This window comes from Heterocephalus glaber, unplaced genomic scaffold, assembly GCF_053883595.1.
Source record: "Heterocephalus glaber isolate CG9 unplaced genomic scaffold, H.glaber_assembly_v1.0 deba00001673, whole genome shotgun sequence".
Taxonomy (NCBI): domain Eukaryota; kingdom Metazoa; phylum Chordata; class Mammalia; order Rodentia; family Bathyergidae; genus Heterocephalus; species Heterocephalus glaber.
The window spans coordinates 2,808,960-2,836,315 of NW_028258410.1; the positions used below are offsets into that span (position 1 = coordinate 2,808,960).

The 27,356-nt window shown below is 35.4% G+C and overlaps 1 protein-coding gene and 2 pseudogenes across 1 annotated transcript; 2 read left to right on the plus strand and 1 right to left on the minus strand.

Moving 5' to 3' along the window:
* The first annotated feature begins 2,285 nt into the window (after positions 1-2,285).
* LOC101714007 (olfactory receptor 1165-like) lies at positions 2,286-4,665 on the plus strand (annotated as a pseudogene).
* Positions 4,666-11,872: 7,207 nt separating this feature from the next.
* LOC106009071 (olfactory receptor 5D13-like) lies at positions 11,873-12,822 on the plus strand. The gene is given in 2 exon segments (XM_087197550.1): positions 11,873-12,599; positions 12,602-12,822. Coding segments are annotated over 2 exon segments (948 nt in total).
* Positions 12,823-21,135: 8,313 nt separating this feature from the next.
* On the minus strand, positions 21,136-27,255 carry LOC101714690 (olfactory receptor 5D3-like; annotated as a pseudogene).
* Between the last annotated feature and the right edge of the window lie 101 nt (positions 27,256-27,356).

A 27,356-nucleotide genomic window follows, 5' to 3' on the forward strand; every position in this document is an offset into this window, starting at 1 on the left:
AATTGTAAGCATATAATCATAGAGTGCATGGCTTTTCAGTAATCCATGGAAAATTTTTCCATAAATTGAGTAAAGTACATTGAGCTAACTTTATAAAGTTAACCTCAGATTCTAAGTCAGAAATAAAGCAAATAACAGCATTTAAGTGAGTTCATTCTGTCTGAAGTTGGAAGATTTTCTTGGAATCCAGAGCCTGGGTCTTAGTACACTGGTATCTCAATTTACAACTTGATTTGCTTAGGATTTTGGGGAAGATGGCAGCATTAGTGTTTGTGCAGGGAAGGTGGCCATGGTCATATTTTTCACATGATACAGAGCTTGTGAACTGAAGTAAAATTTTTCCAAGTGCTTTTGTTTATGAATCAAATTGTTTGCAAACAGATGCTTTCATGAACCAATTTGCTTCATCAGCTCAGAAAGATGAAAGTTGTGCCAACATGGTGTTCCAATAAATAGACTTTGCAAGATAATTTTTAATCATGGTAAGTCATAAATGACAGAACAAACAAAAAAGTCAACATTTTACCAAAAAGGAAGCAGGAGGCCAAGACAAATGTCTGAAACTCTTGATACTCTGCACTGTGAAAGTAAAGTATGCTTTAAAAAAAGCAAAAACAAAAACAAAAACTTCCCAAACATAGGTTCCAAGTCCTAAACTTACAAGGAAATTCAATATTATTGACAAAACTAAAGATAAACTTTCCAATATAGAACTGTGATTATGCTGTGGTTTCTTTCAAAGATTATTAGATATACAGAAAGGAACTTTAATGTATGGAATGGACAATACAGATTTTGCTCATCAGGATTGAACAGAAGACCTATAAAAATATTTGGAAATTCTTTCCTCTCAAACTGTGCCCAGTCATATGGTTTAGAGGCCCTTAGAATTGCCACTGTATTAATATTAATACAGGATCTGATTGTTCAGAAACTCTGTCTCCATGCCAACTAGCAGAGCCTTACTGGTGCCAGGGATCCATCAAGGTTCCTGACAGTAGACACAGGTTTTTGCCACATTCTCAACCCATGTGGCTGTAGCCCAATTAAAGCAATCTAAGTACCTGAATATAAGGACAGGACTTCTTTTATCAAAACAAATGACAAACCGAGTAACATTCACAAAGGTCCATCTGATCCCCCTGCAATCGATTGTGTGATCGGGGAGCCAGTGCTCTGTAGCTGGGGATGGTAGTGGCAGATTTCACTCACAGGGACTCTCAATTGCTACAGACAAGGCCACACATTGTGTCAGTTCTCAGATATGCCCAAGACAGACACATCATATCTATTGAGTCTTCAAAATCACTTGCAGAATCAGTGATTTATTCAGATGTGAAAGTTCTAATAATCAGACTCCTGGTGGTGTACGAAACCATAAAACTTATATATTTCAATGATATATACTTTCATTCATGCTTGACCACCACACCCAATCTTGTAACATGAAGAAAGATATTGGTTGTTTTATAGGAGATGTTAGTATAATAACTCTTTATATAGTTTATGATGTCTCATAAATTGTTTATTTCTGCTTAATATTATATGGACTACTAGCCAACCACAACCAACAGAATGTGATAAATATTAAGCTTTTAAGGACATCTCCAAAATAGTTCGTTACATTATAATATTTTATTGAATATTTAAAGCCTATCAGTAATCATACAGTAGATATAAAATTGAAGTAATATCAATATTATCAAAAGTATTAAATAAAACACCTGCAAACCCTCTTAGGAAGATATTTTAAGAGTGCTTTATAATAGTATATGTCTAGAAAGGGTGAAAATTCATTATATCCCTACAGACCTGGGAATATCTAACAAGATATATTTGTCCCCCCTCATTATTTATCATATTTTTACATGTATTAAAAATATTTGATCTTTTCAAAGACTCCATATCTATAATCATATGGCTACTATGATTGGCTTAATATCTGAGTTTGTTCTATGTCTCCTCTGATTTCTTCAAAATACATTTTACCCTAATACTCTTAAATACTACTTATAATTATTATTTTATATATAATAATGTTTATAATAGTATCTTATTATAGAAAAGAGCAATAAGTTGCTGATGAACAAAGCTAATTACCTGGAGCAAAATGTGGCCAAATAACACCCCAAAGTGATGCAGAACCTTTGTGGATGCCAGCTGACCGACCACACTTATTTTCACTGGTTTATATTGAGCCTCTGCCCAGATTCTGCCAACTCATTTTCTCAAGTTCTGCTGCTCAGTTTTTCTTCAACTTTATCTCCTTTTCCTAATTAATTATTATGGTGCTTCATTTGAGAAATCAGAGCTCTGTAACCCTGTTCAAACTGGTGGCCTTCTCAGATTACCCTCCAGCTCCAGGCGGCCCTCTTCCTGGTGTCATTGACCATCTACACGTTCACTCTGGTGGGAAACTTGGGAATAATTGTGGTCAGAAAACTCAATCCCAAACTTCATATCCCAGTGTACATTTTCCTCAGCCATATTTCTTTTTTAGATACTTGGTATTCGAGTGTGTTTACACCCAAACTCTTAGAGATCCTAATAATGGAGGAGAGAATGATCTCCTTCAGAGAGTGCATGGTGCAGTTTTTCTTTGGCTGTGCCTGTGTGCTCATGGTGATGTTCATGTTGGCAGTGATGGCCTATGAACAGTTCGTGGCTGTCGGTAAACCCCTGCTCTACACAGTGGCAATGTCTCCTAAGCTCTGTGCTCTCCTGGTGGCAGTAACTTACATGTGGGGTGCACTCTGCTCCTTGACAATCACATATTCTCTTGTGCAGCTGTCCTACTGTGAGTCCAACATCATCAACCACTTCACCTGTGAGTACTCCGAGGTCCTCGCTGTGTCCTGCTCTGCAGCCAGATGATATGTTTAATAATTTCTCTACTGAGTGAGCCCTGCAGCCTCCTGACCACCCTCAACTCCTATGTTTTCATTTTGGTGACTATCATCAGGTTGTCCTCCAAGGGTGGACTCTGAAAAGCCTTCTCCACCTGCACCTCCCACCTGATGGCCATCAGCATCTTCCACAGTGTCATCCTTGTCCTCTACTCTACTGTGTGCCTAACTCCAAGAGCTTCTGGGGACTAGTCAAAGTGGCCACTGTACTTTCCAGGCTGAACCACCTCATCTACAGCCTGAGGAACAAGAATGTGAAAGAGAACATCAGAAAACCTCAGTTGCCCATGAATTAGCACAGACAATCAACAAGTGGGATCTCTTCTTATTAAAAAGCTTCTGCACAGCAAGAGAAACCACCAGCAGTGTGAAGAGGCAACCCACAATGTGGGAAAAAATCTTCACCTGCTCTTCCCCAGACAAAGGTCTACCATCTCAAATCTATAAAGAACTTAAAAGGATCAGACCTCTCAAATTTAAAGACCCAATCCGAAAATGAGCATCTGAAATGAACAGACATTTTTCAGACAAAGAAGTAGAAATAGCAAATAAATACATGAGAAAATGTTCAACATCACTGGTCATTGGAGAGATGCAAATGAAAACAATGCTGAGATTCCACCTCATTCCAGGAAGAATGGCTCCTATCATGAAATCAACCAATAACAAATGCTGGCGGGGCTGTGGGGAAAGAGGAACACTGCTCCACTGCTGGTGGGAGTGTAGACTGGTGCAATCACTGTAGAAATCATTATGGAGATACCTCAAAGAACTAGGACTGGAAGGCCCATTTGACCCAGCTATTCCACTGCTGGAGATCTTCCTCAAAGAATTAAAAGAATCATACCACAGTGATATATGTGCACCCGTGTTCATAGCAGCACAGTTTGCGATAGCTAAAACTTGGAAACAGCCCAAATGCCCATCAACTGGAGACTAGATAAAGAAAATGTGGGTTTTTTTATAAAATGGAGTACTACTCAGCCATAAAAAATGAGAAATTAGAGACCTTTATAGCTAAGTGGATGCATATTGAGGCAATACTCTTAAGTGAAATAAATAGGACACACATGTATAAATACCAAATGGTTTCTCTGGTGTGAGAAACTGAAAGTGTAAATAAGGATTAAAATGTATAATAGGTAATATGAAATAGGAAGAAAAGGGGCAAAGGGGAAGGAAGTGGGAGGGCTATGAGAAAGGTTAGAAGGGAATGGGATTAATATGAGAAAATGGAAAAATAGGAACAAAATTTTTGTAAATAGGGAGGAATGGAGGTGTTGAAGGGAGGGCTGGGCAAGGGTGAAAAATAAAAACCAAGAGAGACAATGTAAAGTTGCAAATTTCCAATGATGAATGTCATTACATTGTATACCTAAAATGTACCGATGATTAGAATGAATAATCAATAATGCAAAATAGGAAGAAAAGGTCCAAAGGGGTAGGGGTAGTGGGAGGGGCAGTGTAAAGGAAAGAAGGGAAAGGAAAAATGCTGAGAAATGGAAAAAATGGAAATGAAGTCTTTGTAAATAGGGAAGGGTGGAGGGCATGAAGGGAAGGCTAGGAATGGGGAAAAAATAAGAACCAAGATGCATTATATAAAGGTACATTTCCCAATGAGAAATGTAATTGTGTTGTATACCTACAATGAACCAATAAAATAATTTAATAAAGCACAAAAAAAATTAAAAATAAATAAATACACAAAGAGACCGTCAGGAGGCTAATCAACTCCAAACTGAGTTCTCAATCCATGTAATTCAAATAGATCCTTGCTTATTTATGTATTAATCATATCTCATATTTTCATATTCCTTATTGTTGATACTTTAGCTTTGAGTGAATTTTTTATTGTACTATAACCAATTAAATTTTTGAATATGTGATGGTCTGCAGTGCTTAGAAGGAACTCATTTTTTTCTCTGGCTTGATACAGTATAATGCACTCTTATCAATTTCAACTGAATTTCTGAATTAGTTAAATTTCAAAATTTCCCAACTGGACAGTATGGATACCATGGACACCATGAAGAAATGTGGATGTGGGAATTCACTCCTTATGTTACAGTTCTACTCTGAGCTGTGCTTCATGAAAGTTCAGGGAACACAGAAGATAGCTGCCTTTACTGGATTCATACTGAAGAGCACATATCTCATAATTTTACTCAGCAAATTTCAGAAAACACAAATTTCAGTTTATAGTAATGCTATATTTACAATCAAATGAATTTCTTGGGCCTTTATTATGAAAAATTGGCCTGAATTTCAGCAAACCAAGTTTGAAAATATTAGCTACTATCCATATGTGTCACTCAGTTTTTTCTTATATTTCAATAATAGCTGTTCAAGTACTGCTGATTGTCAGGTAAAAGGGCTGAAGACCAAGACCAGACCAGGCCACAACAAGCCTTTATTAGGGGAATAGATCTGCCAGGCTGTCTCTGAACAAAGGAGAGACAAAACCAATATGGCCGGGGCAGGGAGAGTCTTTTATAGAGACTGGGGTGGGGTTTGTAGGGGCAGAGGTGGGGTTGAGTGAGGTAGTGACTAGGCAATGGAAGAGCCCATGATGTCACTAGGAGGTAAGAGGTGAGCGAGTATTAGGTTACTTTTGAGGCAGGAACAGGAGCATACTGGGAAGAAGGGTTTATTCTTTGGTGGGAGCAACCATCTTGGCATGATGTCACACAGGGGAGGGGGCAAGGCACCATAGGAAGAGGGCAGCTACTATACATAATAGCTGCTGAGGTGGTGGCAGACCTATCACTGATATGCATGGATAAAATTCAGTTCACTTTGCATTATACTTATGCTAGTAATTAATTTACTAACACGAGACCATAATCACTTAATTTTGCCTTTTATCCCACATTCTTCTCATGAATTTATCTACTCTTTATCAGTAAGTGACTTTCATATCCCCATATTTGCTTTAACAAAGGAGAAACTGTTGTATATAATCCATAGCTTCTCACAAGCATATCACTAAGTCATATTGTTTACATCTACAAAATTGACTATTTCTTCATGTTTCTGTTCAGTGAGCCACATAATAAAGTTGATCCAGAATAGTCCATCCAAAATTAACCTATTAGGGCCAGGGATTTAGCTCAGTGGTTTCGCTGCCTGCTGCACAAGCACAAGGACCCAAGTTCTATCCCCAGTACCAAAAAATATAATAATAATATCCATTTTCACTGAAATTCTGTAAATAATAGTAGATTATCCAATATATTTTTTAAAATGTAATATCCGTTTATTTCTCTCCCTAAGTTATTATTGTTTCTATTTAAATAGTTACACATATGTGAAAATAAATCTCACTGAAAAATGTGAATTTGACTAACATTTGGTGTCATCACTTAAACTTTAAGTATATTTTAAAACATTTTCTGAATGATCATTTCACTTTCAAGTAGATCAATAGATAGGAAATTTCTACCCCTCCAAAACCTAAGTATCACTTGCCTCCATCTCTCAGCAATAGCCAAAAAAGATTTTATATCATATTAATACATTTATTTATCTAAAGATTTTTCTACCGAAAATGTCCATCATTAAAAGGCACTTACTTGCTATTGACAAGCTAATGGAATGAAACACCTACTATTTCACCTATCATACTGTATCAATTATCAATATGACTTTATTAAAGTTATATATATTTCATAGTGACATTAAAGTTTCTCCTGTTTAATATTTCATCATATAAGTATTCCAGAGTCTCTTAATATGATTATTTTTAATTATTAAATTTTGGTCACAGTGCACATAGGTATTGTTGGATCACCTGTGGGTATATTTATCTCTCAATTTTTAAAAATTATTGTATTAATTTACACATATTTACACACAAAGTTTTAAAGTTCCAAAGTTAAGATGTATTTTTCCTCTTCAAGATAATATTATCAGACCATATTGGATTTACTTATTTTCTAATTGTAGCATATTTCACTGTAGCTTAATTTTGATATTTATTGATTTGTGTCTTTAGTGTGTTCATAAATTTTTTCTTTTGTGATAACTTTAGAAATTACTTTTGAAGATATTTGCAATTTATAATTATTTAAAATTACTTATAGATTATAGATATTATATATTGGTTGTTATATATAATGAAAATGTTTTCATATTTGCTTTACTTTTCACTCAATGTCCTTTGATAAAAAGCAAATTAAATGTCATATTAAACATGTACATTACTCTTCTAATGATTTTATAATTGATTATCCCTATTTATCTATCCCTGAGGTCAGGGAGATAGTCTCTGTTAAATTCAAGACTTTACTTTTTAATAACATATTTCAATTCATCTTTGTAGAAGGTGCCAGGGTTGAGACTATGACAGGGTCCTATTGTTTGGAATTATTGTACCCTTGTCATTGTGGTGTTTCCTGTAGGCAGACAGAGGATTTTCTTCAGACAGTGCACATTGAGTGAATGTGTGGTGAGTCACTGCATGTAGCCCTTTAGAATCATGACATTCAACACGGTGCTGCAGTTGGTGTCTAGAGAAGACAGCCTGACTCTCACTGTTACATGCATTAACAGTGCCTTGAGAAGATTCAAGAACTCAAATATCTATACGTGCACCTGGAAGAAGGAAGGTTTTGAGCAGTTGTTTTGCACTTGAGGCAATCACAAGAGTAATATCTTCAGACCTCATTTCAGTCACCTCAATAGTTTCCACACTGACTGTTTCAGGAGTTGATCTTACTGCATTTCTCATGGATACCCACATTATACCAAAGAGCTAGTGATTAGAATGAACCATTAGAAAATATATGTATATATGTCAAGCACAAGTACAGTAGGCCATGTTTGACAATAAATAATGTTTCCATAGAGAGGAGGATATTTCCTTCAAATGTTTCCATAGAGACTCTACAGGAAAAATGCATCATTTATTAAAAAATACTATTATCTCACCTAAAATGTATGTGGATTGTGAATTTTAATAAATGAAACCATTAGAATAAAAGTTAAACCAAAAGGACACCATACAAAATATGTCTGCAGTATGATCCTGATCCAATTTGAGAAATAACCAGAAAAAACTCCTCAGATATAAGATATAAGTACCTTTTAAATTTGGGAAAGTTTATATTTTTATAAGATACCCAGCAGAGGAATGGTTTAAGTGAAATAAATAGGACACACATGTCCAAATACCAAACAGTTTCTCTGGTGTTAGAAACTGAAAGTGTAAATAGGGATCAAAATGTATAATAGATAATGAGAAATATGAAGAAAAGTTCCAAAAGGGAAGGGGAAGTGAGACAGGTAGGGAAAAGAAAAGAATGGAATGGAATAAATGTGAGACCATGAAAAACTGAAAGCAAAGTCTTTGCAAATAGGATGCAAGGAGGGGAGTGGTTGAAGGGAACGCAGGAAAGTGGGGAAAAAATAAGAACCAATGTATAGCATGTAAAAGTGCAAATTCCAAATGATGAAAGTCATCATGCTGTATACCTAAAATGCACCAATAAAATTAATGAAAAAAAATCTAAACACTGTTACTACAAACAAGTATTAATAAAGATAAAATTATAAGTAAAGTTAATAATAATTATTTAAAAAGAAATACAATAGACATTTCTCAGAACAGTACCAATAGGCAATAAATACATGAAAAAAATATTTAAAATCTCTTACCTTTAGAGAAACATAAATTAAAAATAACAGTGAGATTCTCTCTTACTCCAGAAAGAATATCAATCATGTCAAATAATTACAGTCTTGTGAGACTATGAGAACAAAGAATCCTCTATATGTGCTATATATACAACAGGATACTACTCAGTCATAAATAAGGACAAATTTATTTGTAGAAAAATTCATACAACTTAAGACAAAATTTATTTAAATAAATCAAACACACAAGTGTAAATGCCATGGCTTCTCTAATATGAAAAACCCAAAGTGTGAATAAAGACCTAAATAAGTGGGAGGGGTAGGGGAAAGGAAAGAAGGGAAAGGAAAAAATGTGAAAAAAGGAAAAATGCAAATAAACTCTTTGTAAATAGGGAGGGGTGGAGGGGTTGAAGGGAGGGCAGGGGAAGGGGGAAAAAATAAGAACCAAGATACATCATGTAAAGGTACAAGATCTCAGTGATGAGTGTAATGGTATTGTATACCTAAAATGTACCAATAAACTTACTGAAAATAAAATAAAATAAAATAAATGATCAAAAATAGGAAATAGGAAAATAGATCTTTGGCAAATGAAAAGGGTACCAACAGACAGAGGGAGGAGGAAGAGAGTAGAAAAGTGGAAATTAAAAATAACTAAAATGTGTTAAATACATTTACTAACTCTCCATTATGAATATTATCATTGTGTACTGTAAACATGTACTAATGAAATTTTTTTATAAAACTTTTTTAAATCTCACACAAAGAAGGAAAGAAAGATGGAACAAAGAAAAAAGAAAGGAAGGAATGAAGGAAGACAAGCAAAAGCATGAGAAGCATTGGTACATTGCTATCACCAGACTTGGGATTTTATTTGGGTTTCCCTGCATCTTGGGAGGGGAGGCTGCCCCCTGGGGCCATCTTGCTTTTGGGATCCCGAATCACACCACCACATGGCTTGTAGACATTGGGTCTCCATGGTCCTCCCTGGCCTGGAACAGTCTCTACTGCCTGGCTTGTCTGCCCCATCTGAGGCAGCCTTAGGGAATACCAGCTGTATATATCCCATAGAGCATCCTCTATCAGGATTTTCTTGGTGCTATTATCATACAGAACTGGGATTATGCTTGTTGTAGGAAGAATATCAAAGAAGGAAATAACTTTCTTACCACACCAAATAAAGGGGTACATTTCAGCCATTTCGTGTCAGTAGCTGTGGTAACTTTCATCCTTTGGTTAATGTAGCATTTACCAGAATTCTCCACTACATACCTGAATTTGAAATTTAAAAGGCAGTTATTATAAAATATCTCTAAATTCTTGATGTTGTCTGTCATTTTTTCAAACAATTAAGTCGATTATTTTCTTCAGTGAGTCAAAATGAATTATTTCAATAATTCAATATGTAAAAGCAATTAATGGAATAAACATGGTAATATAATTATTTTTTTACTGCCTCAGAAGAAAAGCATGTATCACAATGACACAAGGGACAATGTTACAACTAACTACATATTTTCCAGCCCTCTGAGGGAGCTCCCATTTTAATTCTCTGATGTTTATATCTCTGTAGACATGAGAGATATATTAATACCCAGAGTTTGCCAGAGTAAATCTGTAGATTCAGTGGTCAGAGTTTTCTTGGTAATCCTTAAGATTTCTTCAGTCCTGGACATAAAATGTCACTTTTGTGGCACACACATTGAAGTCACTTCCACTTTGGTTACAAATCTTAAGTATAATGCTATCATAAAGAATGGGAGATTACTATGAATAATAAGGCCTCATGTTTGTTAATCTTAAGAAGACATTCTCAGTCAATTAATCAAGAGCTTCTGGTTTTAGGTCAGTTCATTTATCTTTCAGTATCTTCCCACTCAGTTTGAAAATGTTGTGTCCAGCTGATAAAGATTAATCTAAAGATGAACTAGGTCTCTTATAGTCAGGGAAAACTATTTTCAGTAACAGGAAAAGGAGAGTTTCTCAGAATTGATTTTATGTGTTGTACCACCACGGGGCAATAGAAAAGTCAGAGTAAATTTATGAAATTTTTTCTTGGTGTTGAAGTCTTTTAGACCAAGTTTTTATTTGAGTACAAGTCTCATTCCAGCTCATTTGTTCATATAAAATCCATTGGAAATTGGTAAGGTTTATAACAACTTTTTCAGAATAACTCTTGTTATTGACCTAATAACTGTGCCACATATACAGAGCCACAGTAATACATTTTCCTAGTATGTTGAAATGTTTATTGAAATAGTCTGAAAAATAATAGAGGTTTCATATGTGTTCAGCAGGACATGTGCTATTAGAAAGAATGCACCCTGTTGGATGCTCCATGTCTGAATTTGTGTGTGGATCCTGTCCAGGTAGGACCTCAGAGAGCTGAGTACATAGAGTGGTGCTTCTTCTAGGTAAAGTTGAAAATCCAAACAATCAGAGAACCATTTCTCCTATAGCCTCATGTCTATATCTTCTTTCACTCTTCTCTTATTTCAAGGCTCCTCCTTTTATATCCTTACTGCTTTTCCTTCCCTATCTACTCTAAGACTGTTTCATCATAAGAGAGAGATAAACTTAATTGGAAAATCATAATAAATTACTAACAGCTGAATAAAGTGTCAATAAAAGACCTATAAAAATACTCCAGGAGGCAGTGTGGGCATGGATGCAGATACAGATTTAGTTATGTGAATATATCAGATGAAACTCTGAAGCAAATGCTAAAGTGTTAAATGGAAGGCATAGACTAGGTATACTTTAATTCTTTTTTAACCTCTCAAATTCTATGGTCATTTAATTCTGTATCATGCCTAGAAAAGGTGAATAATACATATTATTAATACTTATATTTACATTTCATCAGTTGTTGTGTCAAGTCATCTCTACAATCCTTATGCAATTCTTCAGACCATAACAAAGCACTCTTCTGGTTTTTGTCTTCCATTTATATAATTATTTTATGACTTAAAGTTATATTTCAGTCCTATGTTAATAATTCTAACAAAAGCTGTCTATTAAAAGAGTGATTAATTGCTATTTTTTACACTGGTGATTGTCACATTTTAACAATCATCAAAATCACTTGGAGTCTGATAAAACACAAAGTGTGGATATCATCCTAGAATTTTTGATTCAGAGATTGAGGGTGAACCTGGAGAACTTGCAATACTGAGAAATTCCAAGGAGAAGGTACTGTTGTTGGATTGCATGATACTTGGAAGAAAAACAGTACTATATTACACCTGACACCAACACATAACAACTTTTGTTTTTCCTTTCAGTTCCATCTGCTATTCAGGAATAATTTTCTTTTTAATACAACAAGGATCATGATGTCACCTGTAAGAAATCAAAGCATCAGGCCCACCTTTATTCTCCTGGGATTTTCAGAGTACCCAGAACTGCAGGTTCCACTTTTCCTAGTTTTCTTGTCCATTTACACAGTTACTGTGGTGGGAAATGTGGGAATGATCGTAATCATCAAGATCAATCCAAAATTCCACACCATCATGTACTTTTTCCTTAGCCACTTGTCCTTTGTAGATTTCTATTTTTCCAGTGTAGTGACACCTAAACTGTTGGAGAACTTGGTTGTGGAAAATAGAACCATTTCTTTCACTGGTTGTATTATGCAATTTTCTTTTGCTTGTATTTTTGGAGTGGCAGAAATCTTTAGGTTAACAGAGATGGCCTATGACCATTTTGTCGCCATTTGTAACCCTCTGCTCTATGCCATTACAATGACTCAGAAGCTGTGTACTCTTCTGGTGGTGGGGCCCTACATGTGGGGCATAGTGTGCCCCCTGATACTGACATATTTTCTTCTTTCACTATTTTACCATGATTCTAACATCATAAATAACTTCATCTGTGACCATTCAGTAATTGTTTCTGTCTCCTGCTCAGACCCTTATATCACTCAGATGCTATCTTTTATCATTGTTGTGTTTGATGAGGCAAGCAGCCTGATGATTATTCTTACGTCTTACACACTCATTTCCATTACTGTTATGAAGATGACTTCAGCAACAGGGCATTGGAAAACCTTCTCCACCTGCGCTCCCCCCTGACAGCCATCACCATCTTCCATGGCACCATCCTGCTCCTCTTCTGTGCTCCTAATGCTACAACTTCTTGGGTGATAGTAAAAGTGGCTTCCGTGTTTTACAGGGTAGTGATTGCCATGCCGATTCCATTGATCTATAGTCTTAGGAACAAAGATGTAAAAGATGCACTCAGAAAATTCGTTTTCATAAAATCTCTTTGTCATGTGACCTAATATCTCAGACTTATTATTTTATCTTTGAAAAATTGATTTACTATACTACAAACATATCGCCCAACTATTACAGTGCAACACATGATTTAAATCATTTAATCAATAGGCATTTCATTAATATGTCTGCAGGAGCATATTTTATGATAAGTTTTGCATACAATAGTTAAGAAAATAGTTTTAAAACACATGTAAAACAGAAATTTTAAGACTTTAAATCTTAAACTGTTTGTTGTAATATTTTTCTCTTTCATGAAGAGCTTTTGATAAACCAATGAAGGATAACCAGGGGAAGGCAGGTGCCAGAGACTCCTGCAGTAAGTCTCTAGTCCCCTCTGCATACTTTGCAGAGTCAAAATCCTCTCTGTGCCTAGCAGCTTGCTGTATTGCCTTTTGATACTGGGTGACAGTGCTGCTCAATTGCAATGTCTCCATCAGCAAGGCAGGCTCCAGCAGCTCCTGGGGTGGAGGACAGAGTTCCTCCTCCTGCACATGAGGGGCACTAGAAGCATCCTCTGAGATCAGCACTTCCCCTGCAAGGAGCATGTTTGCTATGCATGGAATGCAGCAAGTTTGGTGGATGTTTTAGAAGTTATCAAGCTAGGTTGCAAAGGTGCCAGAATGGAGCACACCAGAGTCCCAGAATGGAGCACACCAGAGCCCAAGTTGTCTCTGGTGAAATAGTTTTTCCTCTCTGTTGAGCAGCATGGAAGTTTTCTATCACATGCTGCCAAACCTATAAATCTAAGGTTTCTGGTTTCTGCCCACCAGGATCCCAAATTGTATTCCCAAACATCTTTTACCATTTTTTCAATGCTGTGGACTGACCCAGTATAATATGCTTGTTTAAAAAGAGCATGGAGCACATGGATGTAACTTTGTTGCTTGACTGAAAAAGATTGCTCCATATTCTTTTCTCTTTCTCTTTCTTTCTTTCTTTCTTTCTTTCTTTCTTTCTTTCTTTCTTTCTTTCTTTCTATCTTTTCTCTTTCTTTTCTTTTCTTCCTTTCTCTATTTTATTAAAACCCAGTTAATTATAGCACTTACTTCTTTTCAAGGTTTATGCTCCATGGATGTCCTTTGATGACAGGAGCCACTTGGTTGCTGATTTCTTTTCATTCTTTTTCATCCTGTGTAGCTTCACTGAGCAGATGGTTGCTTGTGTGTCAAGGCCCATATTGGGTACCAATTCCCAGAGACTCCTGCAGTGAGTCTCTCATCCCCAACTGTCCAGAATGTGACCCAAGTTTGAAGAAAAATTTAAGGCAGAATTAAAGAGAAAGTGTGAACTGGAATGGGCAATGCTCCTTTGGCAAAATACACTGGCCCATCTCATCCAACGAATTTTATTATTCATCAATCAGGATAAAGGTGCATGTATAGATGTGCAGTATGTGAAATTGCCATGAAAAATAATGCAGGCAAGCTTTAAAGAGAAGTTAAAGCATTTTCAAATTAGAAGCAAGATAGACAAAATATATGGTTGTAATTACAGCTTTGTCCTTCAAGATATGAAGGCACTAATTGTGGGTATGAAATTTGGGTATGATTTCTCTGACCTCAGCTATGGGTGTTACCTCATATTAGCCCCACAGCTTTGTAGGCCATTACTCTGGCCTCAGCTGTGCCCATTAGTAGGGAGGTCATGTTAATCTACACACTACCACAGTGTTCATGAGATGCTTCTGTGAGTCACGTAACTTCAGTCAGGCTCAATTCATAAAGAAAGCAAACTGAGGTATTTCACTCTTTGCAGCCTGCATTGCTTACAGCATGTTGGGGACACAATCAATATTGCAGGCTATGGCATTTCTATATTTATAATCAGTACAGTCAGTCAATAAATGACAATAAAACATGAAAGGATACTAAGTGTATCACAAAGTGTATCACCCTTTTTCCCTAGTCAAGAATATTTTAAAGATGTTAGACTGAAGAATTATCTGGGTTTATTGGAATTTTTCAGAACAATTGCATCTTTGAAAACTCTTGGATTGGGCTGGGTTTGAGAAGACACTGGAATTGCCTAGACAATTTGGGTGCACACATTGCTTAAGCCTTTGTGTTGTTATATCATTTTTATGCACACAAATTTTCATTTACTCATTTTGTGCTAAAAATAAATTAACTGAATTAAGACAAATACAAAGGAATATATTATTGTGACTTACAGTCACTAGCAGACTTCACTACACATGGGGAAATCTATGTGTCTTGAGATGATTTATACTAATATTCTTCATGTGCATAATAACGATCAACTTGGGGCCGGAGATGTAAGTCAGTGGTTCCGCCGCTTGCCTTGCAAGGATCTGAGTTCTATCCCCAGTACCAAAAAAATAAATAAATAAATAAAGATCAACTATTGGAAAACACATGTTGCTTTCAGGCAAATGATTTCAAGTGAAAAGCCAAATTCTATTTATTTCAGAAATAAATTTGTGTACTGTTAATAATATTTGGGAAGTGCAGGAAATGGGAATAGTCTATTTATCCCAAACTTGTTTCTTTCCTTCTACTTTTTATTAAGTGTCTCCTTAGCTAACAGCCTGAAAATATTTAACAACACATATTTACAGTTCCACTGCTATTGCAAATCTGTGTTCTAGGGATTGTGTGAATGCAGAGACATTCATACATGGTAATTTAAGAAAACACATAAGAAAGAGCATAGTAGGGGTCATGGATAGTGCATAGTGCAAAATAATTGAGATTAATGTGTTTGGAATTGAGTTGGGGGAGAGGAATCAGACAATGATTAATAAAAAGTCATCATGGTGTAGTGCCACACTTCCAAATGGGATAGGAAAGAGTAGTGTTTAGAAATAAACATGATAAAGAAACAAAAGGACACCAAATGCATGAGGTCGAGGATGTGCTTCAGTTTCAGTAGATGTCTAGTTTCACTGGGAAAGGGTGCGATGCATGATCTGGTCGAGTTTCTCACAGTGATCAATTCAGTGACACCAGGGATGAATGAGGACTTTAACCTTTGCCAAAGTTGTTACAGGATTCCCAGGGCAACCCTGAGACAGGAGGGTAAACAACCACGTCTGAATCACAAAATTCACAGAAGTCAGGGACTTATGAGATTTATTTCCCAATAGGAACTGGGTAAAAATAAATGCGATCTGTGTATGGTTAAGGTAACAGCGGTGAGTACTGAATGTCTTTGTCAACTCATTTAGGCTTTTCAGTGACTATATTGAAACAATACAGGAAAAGTAAAACATTACTTTTTGGGAGAAAGAGAGGAATTAAAATTGAGACATGTGTTAGTAAATGATTTAATGCTTGCTTACTCAGTTAAACACATTCGGCAACCTAATATCCAGTGATATTTTATTAGACTTATGTGAAGTTGACTTCATTTTTCATTTGTTTAAGCACTGTGAAGTTTTCACTTTCACAGTTTATATATAAACAATTCCTTTTCAAAATCTTTCTACAAGTAGTATGCTTCATGTGAATGTAAAATTTGTTCTTGTTTTATGGAAGTGAAAATAATAGAGGCAACATATTATATGTACTAACATATACCAACTCGTCCATATAGACTGCACCTGTAGTTGTTAATCTAGAGGAAAGATGAGCTCGATGATTTCATGAATCAGTAAGATACACACGCACACCAAGCAACATGTACACAGAAATGTGTATAAGAACATATTAAACTGAGGCTACTATGTCACAGGAACTTGCACTATTTCTTTTCTCATTACAATTTTTGTGAAAAATTCACTTAAAAGCCAACAATAAGCACAGGTGCATGTTGCAGACTGTTGTTCCACTTCTTTTTATTCCTTCCTTTTGGCTTTTCCAGGGATTCGTCCTTGGGAACTGGGTAAGTTACATGAAAATCTTCTAAAAGTTCTGATATGACATGGATGATTAGGAGCCAAGTGGTCCAATTAAACATGTTACTTTTCAGTGAAACCTAGGGACACCAGGGAGTACCATAATAATTTTCTCTCATTAGCTTATATTCAATATGATGTCAGTGAGAAAAAGTACAGTTTCTTAGGCATTGTGATCCATGCAATCACTTTGGGAACTGCAAGAGATGCTTCCTTTTACCTTCTGCCTTGAAGTTCTAACTTTGGGAACTGCAAAAGATGTTTCCTTTTACCTTCTGCCTTGAAGTTCTAGCTCAGGGGTTTGTTTCATGACTTTCGATCTGGAACTAGCTTTTAGTATATTCAAATTAGAGTCTGAGAATGGATGATGTACAAAAGGCAATTAATAATTATACATGTTTTGAATAAAATTTCATCGAACCCTCTTTGTAGATATAATGTTTCTTTTTTGATATGATATTGCTTCTTTAGATGGTCACTTGTTTCTGCTGTTTCTGAGGATAAAGAAGACAACTGACATATAATTCACATTCTGTTTCATAACTATTACAGTTTGGATATATAGGAAAATAAAATCCTAATATAATTTCTCTTTATTTTTCTTAAAATTTAGAGGAAGGACAAAGAAAAATGGATGAAGGAAACTGCTCCTCATTAACTGAATTCTTTCTCCTAGGAATAACCAATAACCCTGAAATGAAAATGCCCCCATTTGCCACATTTTTAGTTGTGCATCTCATTAATGTCCTGGCAAATCTTGGTATGATCTCACTCATCAGAGTGGAATCCCAAGTTCACACACCGATGTACTTCTTCCTCAGCCACCTCTCTTTCTTTGACCTATGCTATTCCAGTGCAGTTGGGCCCAAGTTGCTGGTGGATCTATTACCAAAAGCAAATCAATTCCCTTTGTTGGCTGTGCTCTGCAATTATTCTTCTTGTACCTGTTTGTAGATGTTGAGTGTCTGATTCTGGTGGTGGTGGCCTTTGATTGATTGGTACAAGGCCATCAGTGACCCTCTGCTCTATGCAATGGACATGTCCAGCAGGCTGTGCTCTGTACTTGTGGCCAGTATCTACCTGTTGGGAGTTGTAGATTCTTACATACATCATTGGCATTCCACCTGTGTTTCAGTGGGTCTAATGAGATTTATCATTTCTTCTGTGATGTCCCTCCTCTCCTCTTAATATCTTGTTCAGACACACAGATTAATGAATTAGTGATATTTACTATTTTTGGTTTCATAGAACTGAGCACCATCTCAGCTGTTCTTGTCTCCTATTGTTATATTATCTTGTCAGTCTTAAAAATCCACTCTGCTGAGGGGAAGGTCAAAGCTTTCTCCACCTGTGCCTCCTACCTAACTGCAGTTTCCGTTTTCCAGGGAACCATGCTCTTCATGTACTTCTGCCCGAGTTCTTCCTCCTCCTTAGATCAGGACAAAATGATCTCACTGTTTCACACCCTAGTGATTCCCATGCTAAACCCTCTGGTTTATAGTCTATGGAACAAGGATATGAAAGCAGCCACAAAAAGTTTGAAAAATAAAAATTTTCTTAGGTTAATTAGTATATACTTAATTAATTAATTAGGATAGAATTAATATGTGTTCATATACACACAATGTGTATGCTTGGTTTCGTCACATTATATTTATAACAGATAGTTTTGTCAATAATCTCCAGTATACCAATATATAATCTCTAATATATCTATATCTATACCTGTCTATCTATCTATCTATCTATATGTTTAAAATCCCCTAAATTTTTTATCCATTATTGTATTTATTCCAAAGACTTGGAGATATTTATTTTTGTAAATATTTTCAGGCTTTTTTTTAATGTGTAAAAGTGTAATTAATTTGATGTGTACTGTTGGCATTGATTTTATTGTAAGACTAATTGAGTGTTCAGTAAGTGCCCATTTGTACCTGTGTGTTCATTTAATTCATGGTGAAATGAGTGTCACGCTATGGAACCCAATAATGTATTGGCAATTAGAACATTAAATAGCTAAACATACAAATAGTAGATAATAAAGTGTAAATTAGCATGAAGTAAATTCAGGACACTTTATGTGAAAGTAAAAATATCTAAATTTGGTCTGTAAAGAATAAAACATTCTGTGAAATAGGGACACTTAGTTACAAAGCTAAACAATGAATGAAGACATAATGGAGAGGTGCTGGGAGAAGAAAATGCTTTAGGTGACAACTTGGATGTTAGAAACTCTGAAATGGTCAGGAAAATGCCCTGAGAAGGAAAGAAAGTCCAAGTTTCAAGACCAAAAGGGTTGAGTAGATTTTCCTAATGTTTAGTAGGTTGAAAATGTCTTTATATACTTCTGCACAATTTAAATGTCTTCTTTTGAGAAATATCTATTTGGATATTTTGTACTCTTTTTTTAAACAAGTATTTGTTTTGGAAGGATTTTTATTTTCGTTTATTATTACTTGAGTTGTTTTGTGTTCTAGGAAGAAATGGTTCTACTGCATGTCAGGATGAGTATAGTAACTCATACTATATTATTTATTTTTATATAAATATAAGAAACAATTTTTATTCTTGCAATGTGAAGAAATGATAAATATTTGAAAGGATGGATTTCTCAATTACCCTGATTATATCATTACATAATGTATATATTACTATTCATTCCACCCACAAAATTGAGTAAATTTGTAACTATTCAAATGAATCAAAACAAAGCATAATTGAAAAGTGTAGGGCCCTTGTAAAGTCTACTCTACAATTCTCAGTGGAGTCATTTCTACTCTGTTTTTTCCACTTTTATTGTTCATATATCTTGTTTTAATTTCCACCTTTGTGATTCATAAATAATATTCTCCTGAAAGCATTATTCTACCTATAACTCTATGTTAAACGATCTCTGCATACTCTTAAATGAAATAAATAGGACACATATATGTAAATACTGAGTAGTTTCTTTGGTGTGAAAAACTAAAAGTGTAAATAAGGATCAAAATGTATAATTGATATTGTGAAATAGGAACAAAAGTTCTAAAGGAGTAGGTGAAGTGGGAGGGGTTGGGGAAAGGAAAGAAGGGAAAAGAAAAAAATATGAGAAAAGGATAAAAAACGGAAACAAAGTCTTTGTAAATAGGGAAGGGTGGAGGGGGTGAAGGAAGGGCAGGGGAAGCGGGAAAAAATGAGAACCAAGGTACATCATGTAAAGGTTCAAGGTCACAATGATGAATGTAACTGTATTGTATACCTAAAATGTACCAATAAACTTGATGAAAAAAACACTATGAATATTCTGTGATGGGCACAAAGTTTTCTGAATTTGATTCTAGCACCTGAACTGTGGCTGAGATACAAATTGAAAAAGTAAATTAGAAATTGAAATAAACTCTTGTAGAAATATTTTCAGGGGTTATCAAATGGTCAATAATAATTAACTAAGTGCATGACACGCATTTTGAATATAATTCTGGATTCTAAAGTAGTCAGTCTACAAAGATGTGCACATTATTAAATAAAGAACATTCATCTAAGTATCTAATCAATATTTAGTTAATCATCTGGCTGCACTTGAATTTGCAATGGAAAAACTCTAGAAGAACCTTGCTGGGCATATATAGATATTACCATATATTTCAGCAATGATACAACATTCTGTGAAAATGTTAATTATCTATTAAAACTGTACAAGTTAAAAGACACTGAAAACTTTTGTTTTGGTGTGTGCAATTACGAATAAATCATCCTTGTGTGAAAGCATCACATAAAGAAAATCAAGTCTGAGAATCTCTGTTGGTTTTCACAGTGGCATTTTTAGACAGAGTTGCAGGTTTGGGGAAATTATGATGATCCAAAAATGTACAGGGAAAATACTTCTAGAGACCACATTATAGGTTTCTACTGCCACATACTCTGAATTTACACAGCCCTTTTGTTGAGCACCAGGACAATGGAAACATTGTTTAAAATAAAAAATTCAGGTAAATTGTAGGGTTCATGTGTCACCAAGCAATCCAGGATTCTTTTGCATAATTTGAGTAGAAAGCATGAATCAGCAAACTGCAGGTCTGCTTTGGGCCCCAAATTTTAATTGCTAATAGCCCTGGGACTTCAGTGCTCTGGGTTCCTGTAACCCACAGCTCATAATGGTAGAGCTCTGGGCCCCACATTTCCAGCTCCTGAACTGTTGTCTGCACTGCTGACTGATGCTGCCAGTTGCTATCAGTCCATGCTGGTAACCTGGTCAATGCTACCATTTACTGTCACTCACAGGTTGTCAGTGGTCGTCACCACTGGCCACCACTGCTGGGTACTGCAATATGTATCATTAGGTTAATATGGATTCATACACTCATCATGGAAAACAGTATGGAGGTTCCCCAGTGCGTGACAATTATAGTTACTATATGACCCAGCAATCTCACTCCTGGGGCTATGGCCAAAGGAAATGAAATCTATATGTCTAAGAGACCTATGTCCCACCACATTTATTGCAGGACGCAGCTACAATGGCACTGTGGGCACATACAAAGTTATGTATGAACTTCGTCCCACAAAAGGATAAGGTCAACAAAATGCATATGAATATTAAGGAACAGACTACAGCCCAAGAGTATGAGGCAGCTATCTGCAAAGAACACAGCTTTGTGGACATCACCACTGTGTAGAGGAGAGGGTTGCAAACTGCCACAAATCAGTCATAGGCCATCACTGCCAACATGAATGTTTCTGTCACCACAAAAAGGCAGGCTAAGAACTGTAGGATGCATCCTGCGAATGACATGGCTCTGTCTTCCACAATCAGGTTTTCTGGTACCTTGGGAGTCACTATGCTGGAGTAACAGAAATCAACAAAGGACAGGTGACTGAGGAAAAAGTACATGGGGATGTGGAGTCTGGGATTGACCCTGATGGTCAGGATCATGCCCAGGTTCCCCAGCACAGTGATGGTGTAGATGGCCAGGAACACCAAGAACAGTGGCACCTGGAGGACCGGATACTCAGAGAAGCCCGATTTTCCTGGGTCCTATGGACAAAAGAGAATAGTTCTTACAAAGAAGTGAGAGCCAAGATTTGTAACTGAAAAGACGAAGAAACAATGGCCATTTTAGGGCTCCATTGAAGAAATTGGCAGAAATTCTTGTTTTCCTCTTTTAATAGTATTTCAAAAGATAATGTTAACTTCTCACATATATATATGACTTTTTTAATGAATGAAATAATAACAAAGCTAAGTCAAGAAAGATTAAAGGGAAAGTAGCACGCTGTATTTGAAGGTACAGGACTCAGTAGCATCATATACACTTGGCGTCATAGAATGGCCACTCATTTTTGCCTGACTCAGATTAATAAAAATACTTTCACTAGAGAAAATGCACATAATAGTTCCTACAGCTTCCCTCTTGATGTATTTTTTAATCTGTGAGAATTAACTTAGAACATTCAGAAGTTGTATAATATAATCGTCTTTACCAAATGGTGACTGCAACTTTTTATTGGTTGTTTAATTTTTCTTTTCCATGTTCTCAATTTTCTAGTAACTTAATACTTAACACATTCTGCCATTATGCTTTAGCAGTATGCGGAGCACTTTACTCATGTTTCACAATTTTTCACAATAGTAATGTAGTATGTTTAGTATGATATTTCATTATTTTGAAAATATCAGAAAATATATGTGTCTTTAATAATAAAACACTTCAGGGAAAATTAATGAAAGGCTGTTCACTTTTCAACGTGACAAATTTTAGGTCGATGTGTCAAAGATAATAATCATGAAAATAATAGACAATTCAAATAAATCTTAGACCATAGTAAAATGTTTTCTACTTTCAGCTATGGATCAAGTTTAATGCTTTGTAATGTACAAGAGTAAAAACAGGGAATTATGTTAAAGAGCATATCATAACATTTCTTGGATATCCTTGATGGCATGAAATATTTCCTAAAGGAAAATTGAAAATAGTAGTAATATAATACTCCATTCACCAGAATAGAAGTAGAAATATTGCTAATGAATTCAAGTGTTAAAATAAATAATATGACATGCGGTAGACAAACACCTTTATGCTTATTCTGAATATTATAATTTTTTTAAATGTTTGCGTAGATTAGAAAATTAGGCTCTATGTTTTGGTTTGAGTCTGTAGGTCCCCCTGAATCCTCATGCAGCCATAAGTGGGGCTTTTTCAGAGGTGTCTAGATCTATAGTGTGTGATGTTGAGATTAATCATGGTGCAGTGGTGGGACCAAGGTCACTAGCATTGAGGATGTGTGTCCCAACAGCTGTAAGTATCCTGGATAAGATATAAAGGATAGAAAGAGCTGTGGTTATTCCTTGTTGCTTTGCTACCTTCTACCCACCATGAACTTTTTTTTTTCTCTGTGATGCCACTCTGCCATGGAGACAGCCAATTATGGACTAAAACCTCTACAAACTGTGAGTTAATGAACACTTTCCTCCCTGAACTTATGTGTGTTGGGTATTTTGTCTCAGGAGTGGGAAAACTAATTAACATGCCATAGCATAGACATATATCAATAGGCAAGTATGTTTGGGAGTTTTTCTTCCTTACACAATAGTAATGCTGTTGAACTTCTCATTTCATTCCTAATCTAAGATCATCACTACATTTTCCCATTCTTCTGTAAATTTTCCCATTACATTATGTCTTCCAGGGGCCGGGGATTTAGCTCAGTGCTTCTACCACCTACCTTGCAAGTGCAAGAACCTGAGTTCTATCCCCAGAACCAAAGAAAAAAAAACCTGTATCTTCCTCTGATTACTATAGTCTCATGCCTATAGGATATGTACCTTCCAGTAAGATCAATTCCTCAATATCACCTCTGCAAAAATTATAGTTTGATCAATATAATGCAAAACTGTGCACTTATTTCTCAGTCACAGTCTCATAAATGTTAAATATTCTGTTCTGCATTATAATGTAATTTTCCCATAATTATTCTATGGTGAATGTAGGGGCATAATTGGCATTCACTATATTCTATTACTTATAAATATTACCTCCCAAAAGCTTATGGAAAGGCTTTTGCTAATTATTCTATATTGCAAAAGTGTTGATTTTATTTTTGAGAAAATAAAGGAATCTCAATGAAAAAAAAATGAGGATGGTATGGAGAGATCTGATCATACCTCTCTGTTTTAGTCAAAATAAATGGGTTTTTGGCTATTAAGTTTTACACACATGCTTGAATCTTATGGACATTACAAGAACTCAAGATTTTTCTTCTAAAATTAAATAAAAGAAATGCTCAGTAAACTCACCTAAATATAGAAGCACTTGAATGGCTCATTTACTGAAGAATTCTTTGATAAGTTTAATGAACTCCACAAATAAACTGGTTTAACGTTTAATTAATAGAAATGAATATGACTACCAGAGTCCATGGTATATTTCATTGAGTATTTTGTATGTTACATTTTTTTCCAACCTATTAAGAAATCTCAGAGATGACAGACACAAGATTACACCTAAAATTTATCTTCTGGTGCCAAACTATGTTATAAGTAATGTCATCAAGAAATTGGGGACTTAGAAAATTAAGACTCTTTAAGGTATTGCCTTGGAGTATTCACTTTGAACAATTAGATGTAAAGAAGTCCCATGTGACATCTTGGTTGTGTATTGTTTTTTAAGGCTTTGGAGCATTTGTATTACCACCTTTACTCAACCTTAATAATTACCACATCTTAATTTCTCAAAGATACAGAACATGAAAGTAAACAAGGAAAAACTCACACTTTATAAATAGTCCAGAGATTGATATTTTATTCCATGTTGATTTTGGTGGTTTTTTTGTTATTAAGAAACATTTATGTTGCTCTATGTTCAAATGCATATCTGCCCCCACAATAATTTTCATTATGTTTTCCTTTGCCAATTTAAGCTGTATTGTAGAGATTATTTTTTATTCAAACTCTTGGTTTTCATTCTAGAAAATAATTTGTATTGGCCTTTCAAGTATGGCTAAGTGATTTTCAGATATCTCTATTTATTACTAAGGAAAATAATTATAAAAATTATATTTTTTATTAAAATTCTTATGAAAAATGTCAGTTTATCAAACTAATGTTCTATTTATTAAATTTGGCAACTCAACTCATCAGAACTTATAAATGCACATAAAGAATAGCAGTCATAATGTAAGAATACATTTTTTTATAACTAGTGCAAAGGCCAAACTACATTTCTAAATATTTGGCACCAACCTCTATACAATCAAATAATTATAAGAATTTGAGGGGGAAAAAAACTCTTCAAACAATGGTGTTGAAAATTTGGATATACAGATTCACAAAACCATTGGTTGAACACACACACACAAATAAATAATGACCAGATAGCTTAAAATAAAGCAAGAAGAAATAAACACACTTAGTTTTTAGTAAATTCTAAGTAAACATTTGTATATCTTTAATGATGAAGGTAGACCACAAAAGACAATACTATTAGCAAAAGCTCTATACACACAATGAAACCACATACACATTATATACTGTGCATAGCACATGCTACTCTAAAACATTGACTCTCCTTCCACATCACAATACTGAAAATGCATGTTGGTAGGTTTTGTTCTGTAAAGCCTATGTACCACAGTTATTATTCTGTGCCAAATTGTATTTTTAATCATTGGGTAATTTATTTGAGTTTCATTTCTATGTTATTTTGAACTATTGTCTACAGGTGTTTTGAAATTGTTCATCATGTGCTATGGTTTAGGTCTCAAATGTCCGCCTGAATTCTCATGCATGTGGAAGGTAAATTGACAATGGGACACGGTGCACACCAGGGCATTAACCCACTCATGAGTGCAGAGTTGACCACCCTGTTAGGAGGGGAGTCTGCACAGAAGAGGCAGGCCAGCGGGACTGAGACCTGGAAGAGTATGAATTAACAGACTCACAATTTTGGAGAAGCCAGAAATATAGCAGAATTTCCAATCTATGGATTTAGGGTTGGGCATGCCTAGTTACAGTCTGCAGTTGGGCTGCAATCATGTTACATGGAAATTTGCCAGCACTGCATTTTCAATGACATATCTAGCATGAGGAGCAAGTGACCATAGAAGAGATTCAAATCCACATCAATTTATGGCAAGCTACTGTCAAAGTAGGACAATTGCATTTATCTGAAATACAAAAAGATATTTTCTTTTTAACCCAAAGTTACCTTCAGCTTAGGTATATTTAAACTATATGGAAACTTATGTTTCTTTTGCCTCTGTGTCTATTCTCTTTGCTCTATAATGTTTCTGTTCTATGGGAGATAGGCAAACAGTCTGAACTAATCACTTCTGGCTCAGCTATGTGGTGCACATTGGCCAACAGAATGTTAATCATGACATAGAAGTAGGCTGGGCTAGTGTTTGATTTTGTATCTCCTGTGATTTAGCCCTTGATATTGGAAGAAAATACTTTATCTGACTTACTGATTCAAAGAGGACATAGGCACAGAGAGCAAAGCTGCCAAAACAGTTTGAACTCCAGAGTGGAAATGAGTTTATCAGACAAACCCACCTAGATCAGCTTACTGAAGTTGCTCAGGCTGATTAACCCTAAGGCTTCCTAACCACTCAATCAGAAATAAAAGCATATTTTCTAATGTTACGTATTTCTAAAATATCACATTATTTTGTTATGCATCAATATAAAAAAAATCCAAAATTGGCATAGATTTCAAATTTAGATTTAGAAATATCTATGTTAATATCTTTGTTTTTAATGCCTTATATACTATGCTAAATATATTCTATATTAAACATTACTTAATAAAATAATATTATGAATTTCATGAACAGAAATGCAATTTATGTATTTAGAATAAACCAATGCTCCTTATGCAAGAAAAATGAATGTGTATTTGAATTTTCTCTATCAATTTTGACCAGCTATCTGCTCACTCTGGCATCTCATGTATCTCCATAATGATAAGGTCTAAGAGCAGATTATGATCCTATTCCTCTATTATAGAAAAAGGAAGAAACATTTCTGTTAGTAGCTAAATGGAAATGTGGGCTAAATCTGCAGTTTTACTGAACACACTTTGACTTTAGAAACAATTTAAAGGATCAGAGAGGAGGCTATAGGTTTTTTGTGTTTGTATTTTTGGATTTTATTCTTTTTTGATTTAGAGCCAATGTACGAAAACTAAATTAAACCAGTGTTGCTTAATCAACTAAGTTTTACATTAAACATGTACTGTTTACTTTTTGAAAAATGAAGTTTCAGTTTGTTAATCATTCCAGGAATTCTGGACAATTTTGTAAAATTTTCTTTACAATGCAAAGGTAAATCTCACAGACCTCATTCTGTGTGACATAGTAATTTGGACTGGATGAATTTCCTGACTGTGTCTTTCATGTCTTTGTTCCTGAGGTTGCAGATCAGGGTGTTCAACATGGGAATGACCACCGTGTAGAAGACAGAGGCCACTCTGGTCATGAGCCATGAGCTCTTGGCAGTAGGAGCACAGTAGGGGAAAAGGATGGTGCTGTGGAAGATGCTGATGGCCGTCAGGTGGGAGGCACAAGTGGAGAGGGCTTTACCACGACCCCTCCGGGAGGGCATCTTTATGATTGTGATAAAAATGAAAACAAAGGAAGTCAGAATAATCAACAGGCTGCTGATTTCATTGAATGTGGCAAAAGAGAAAATGATCTGCTGGTTAA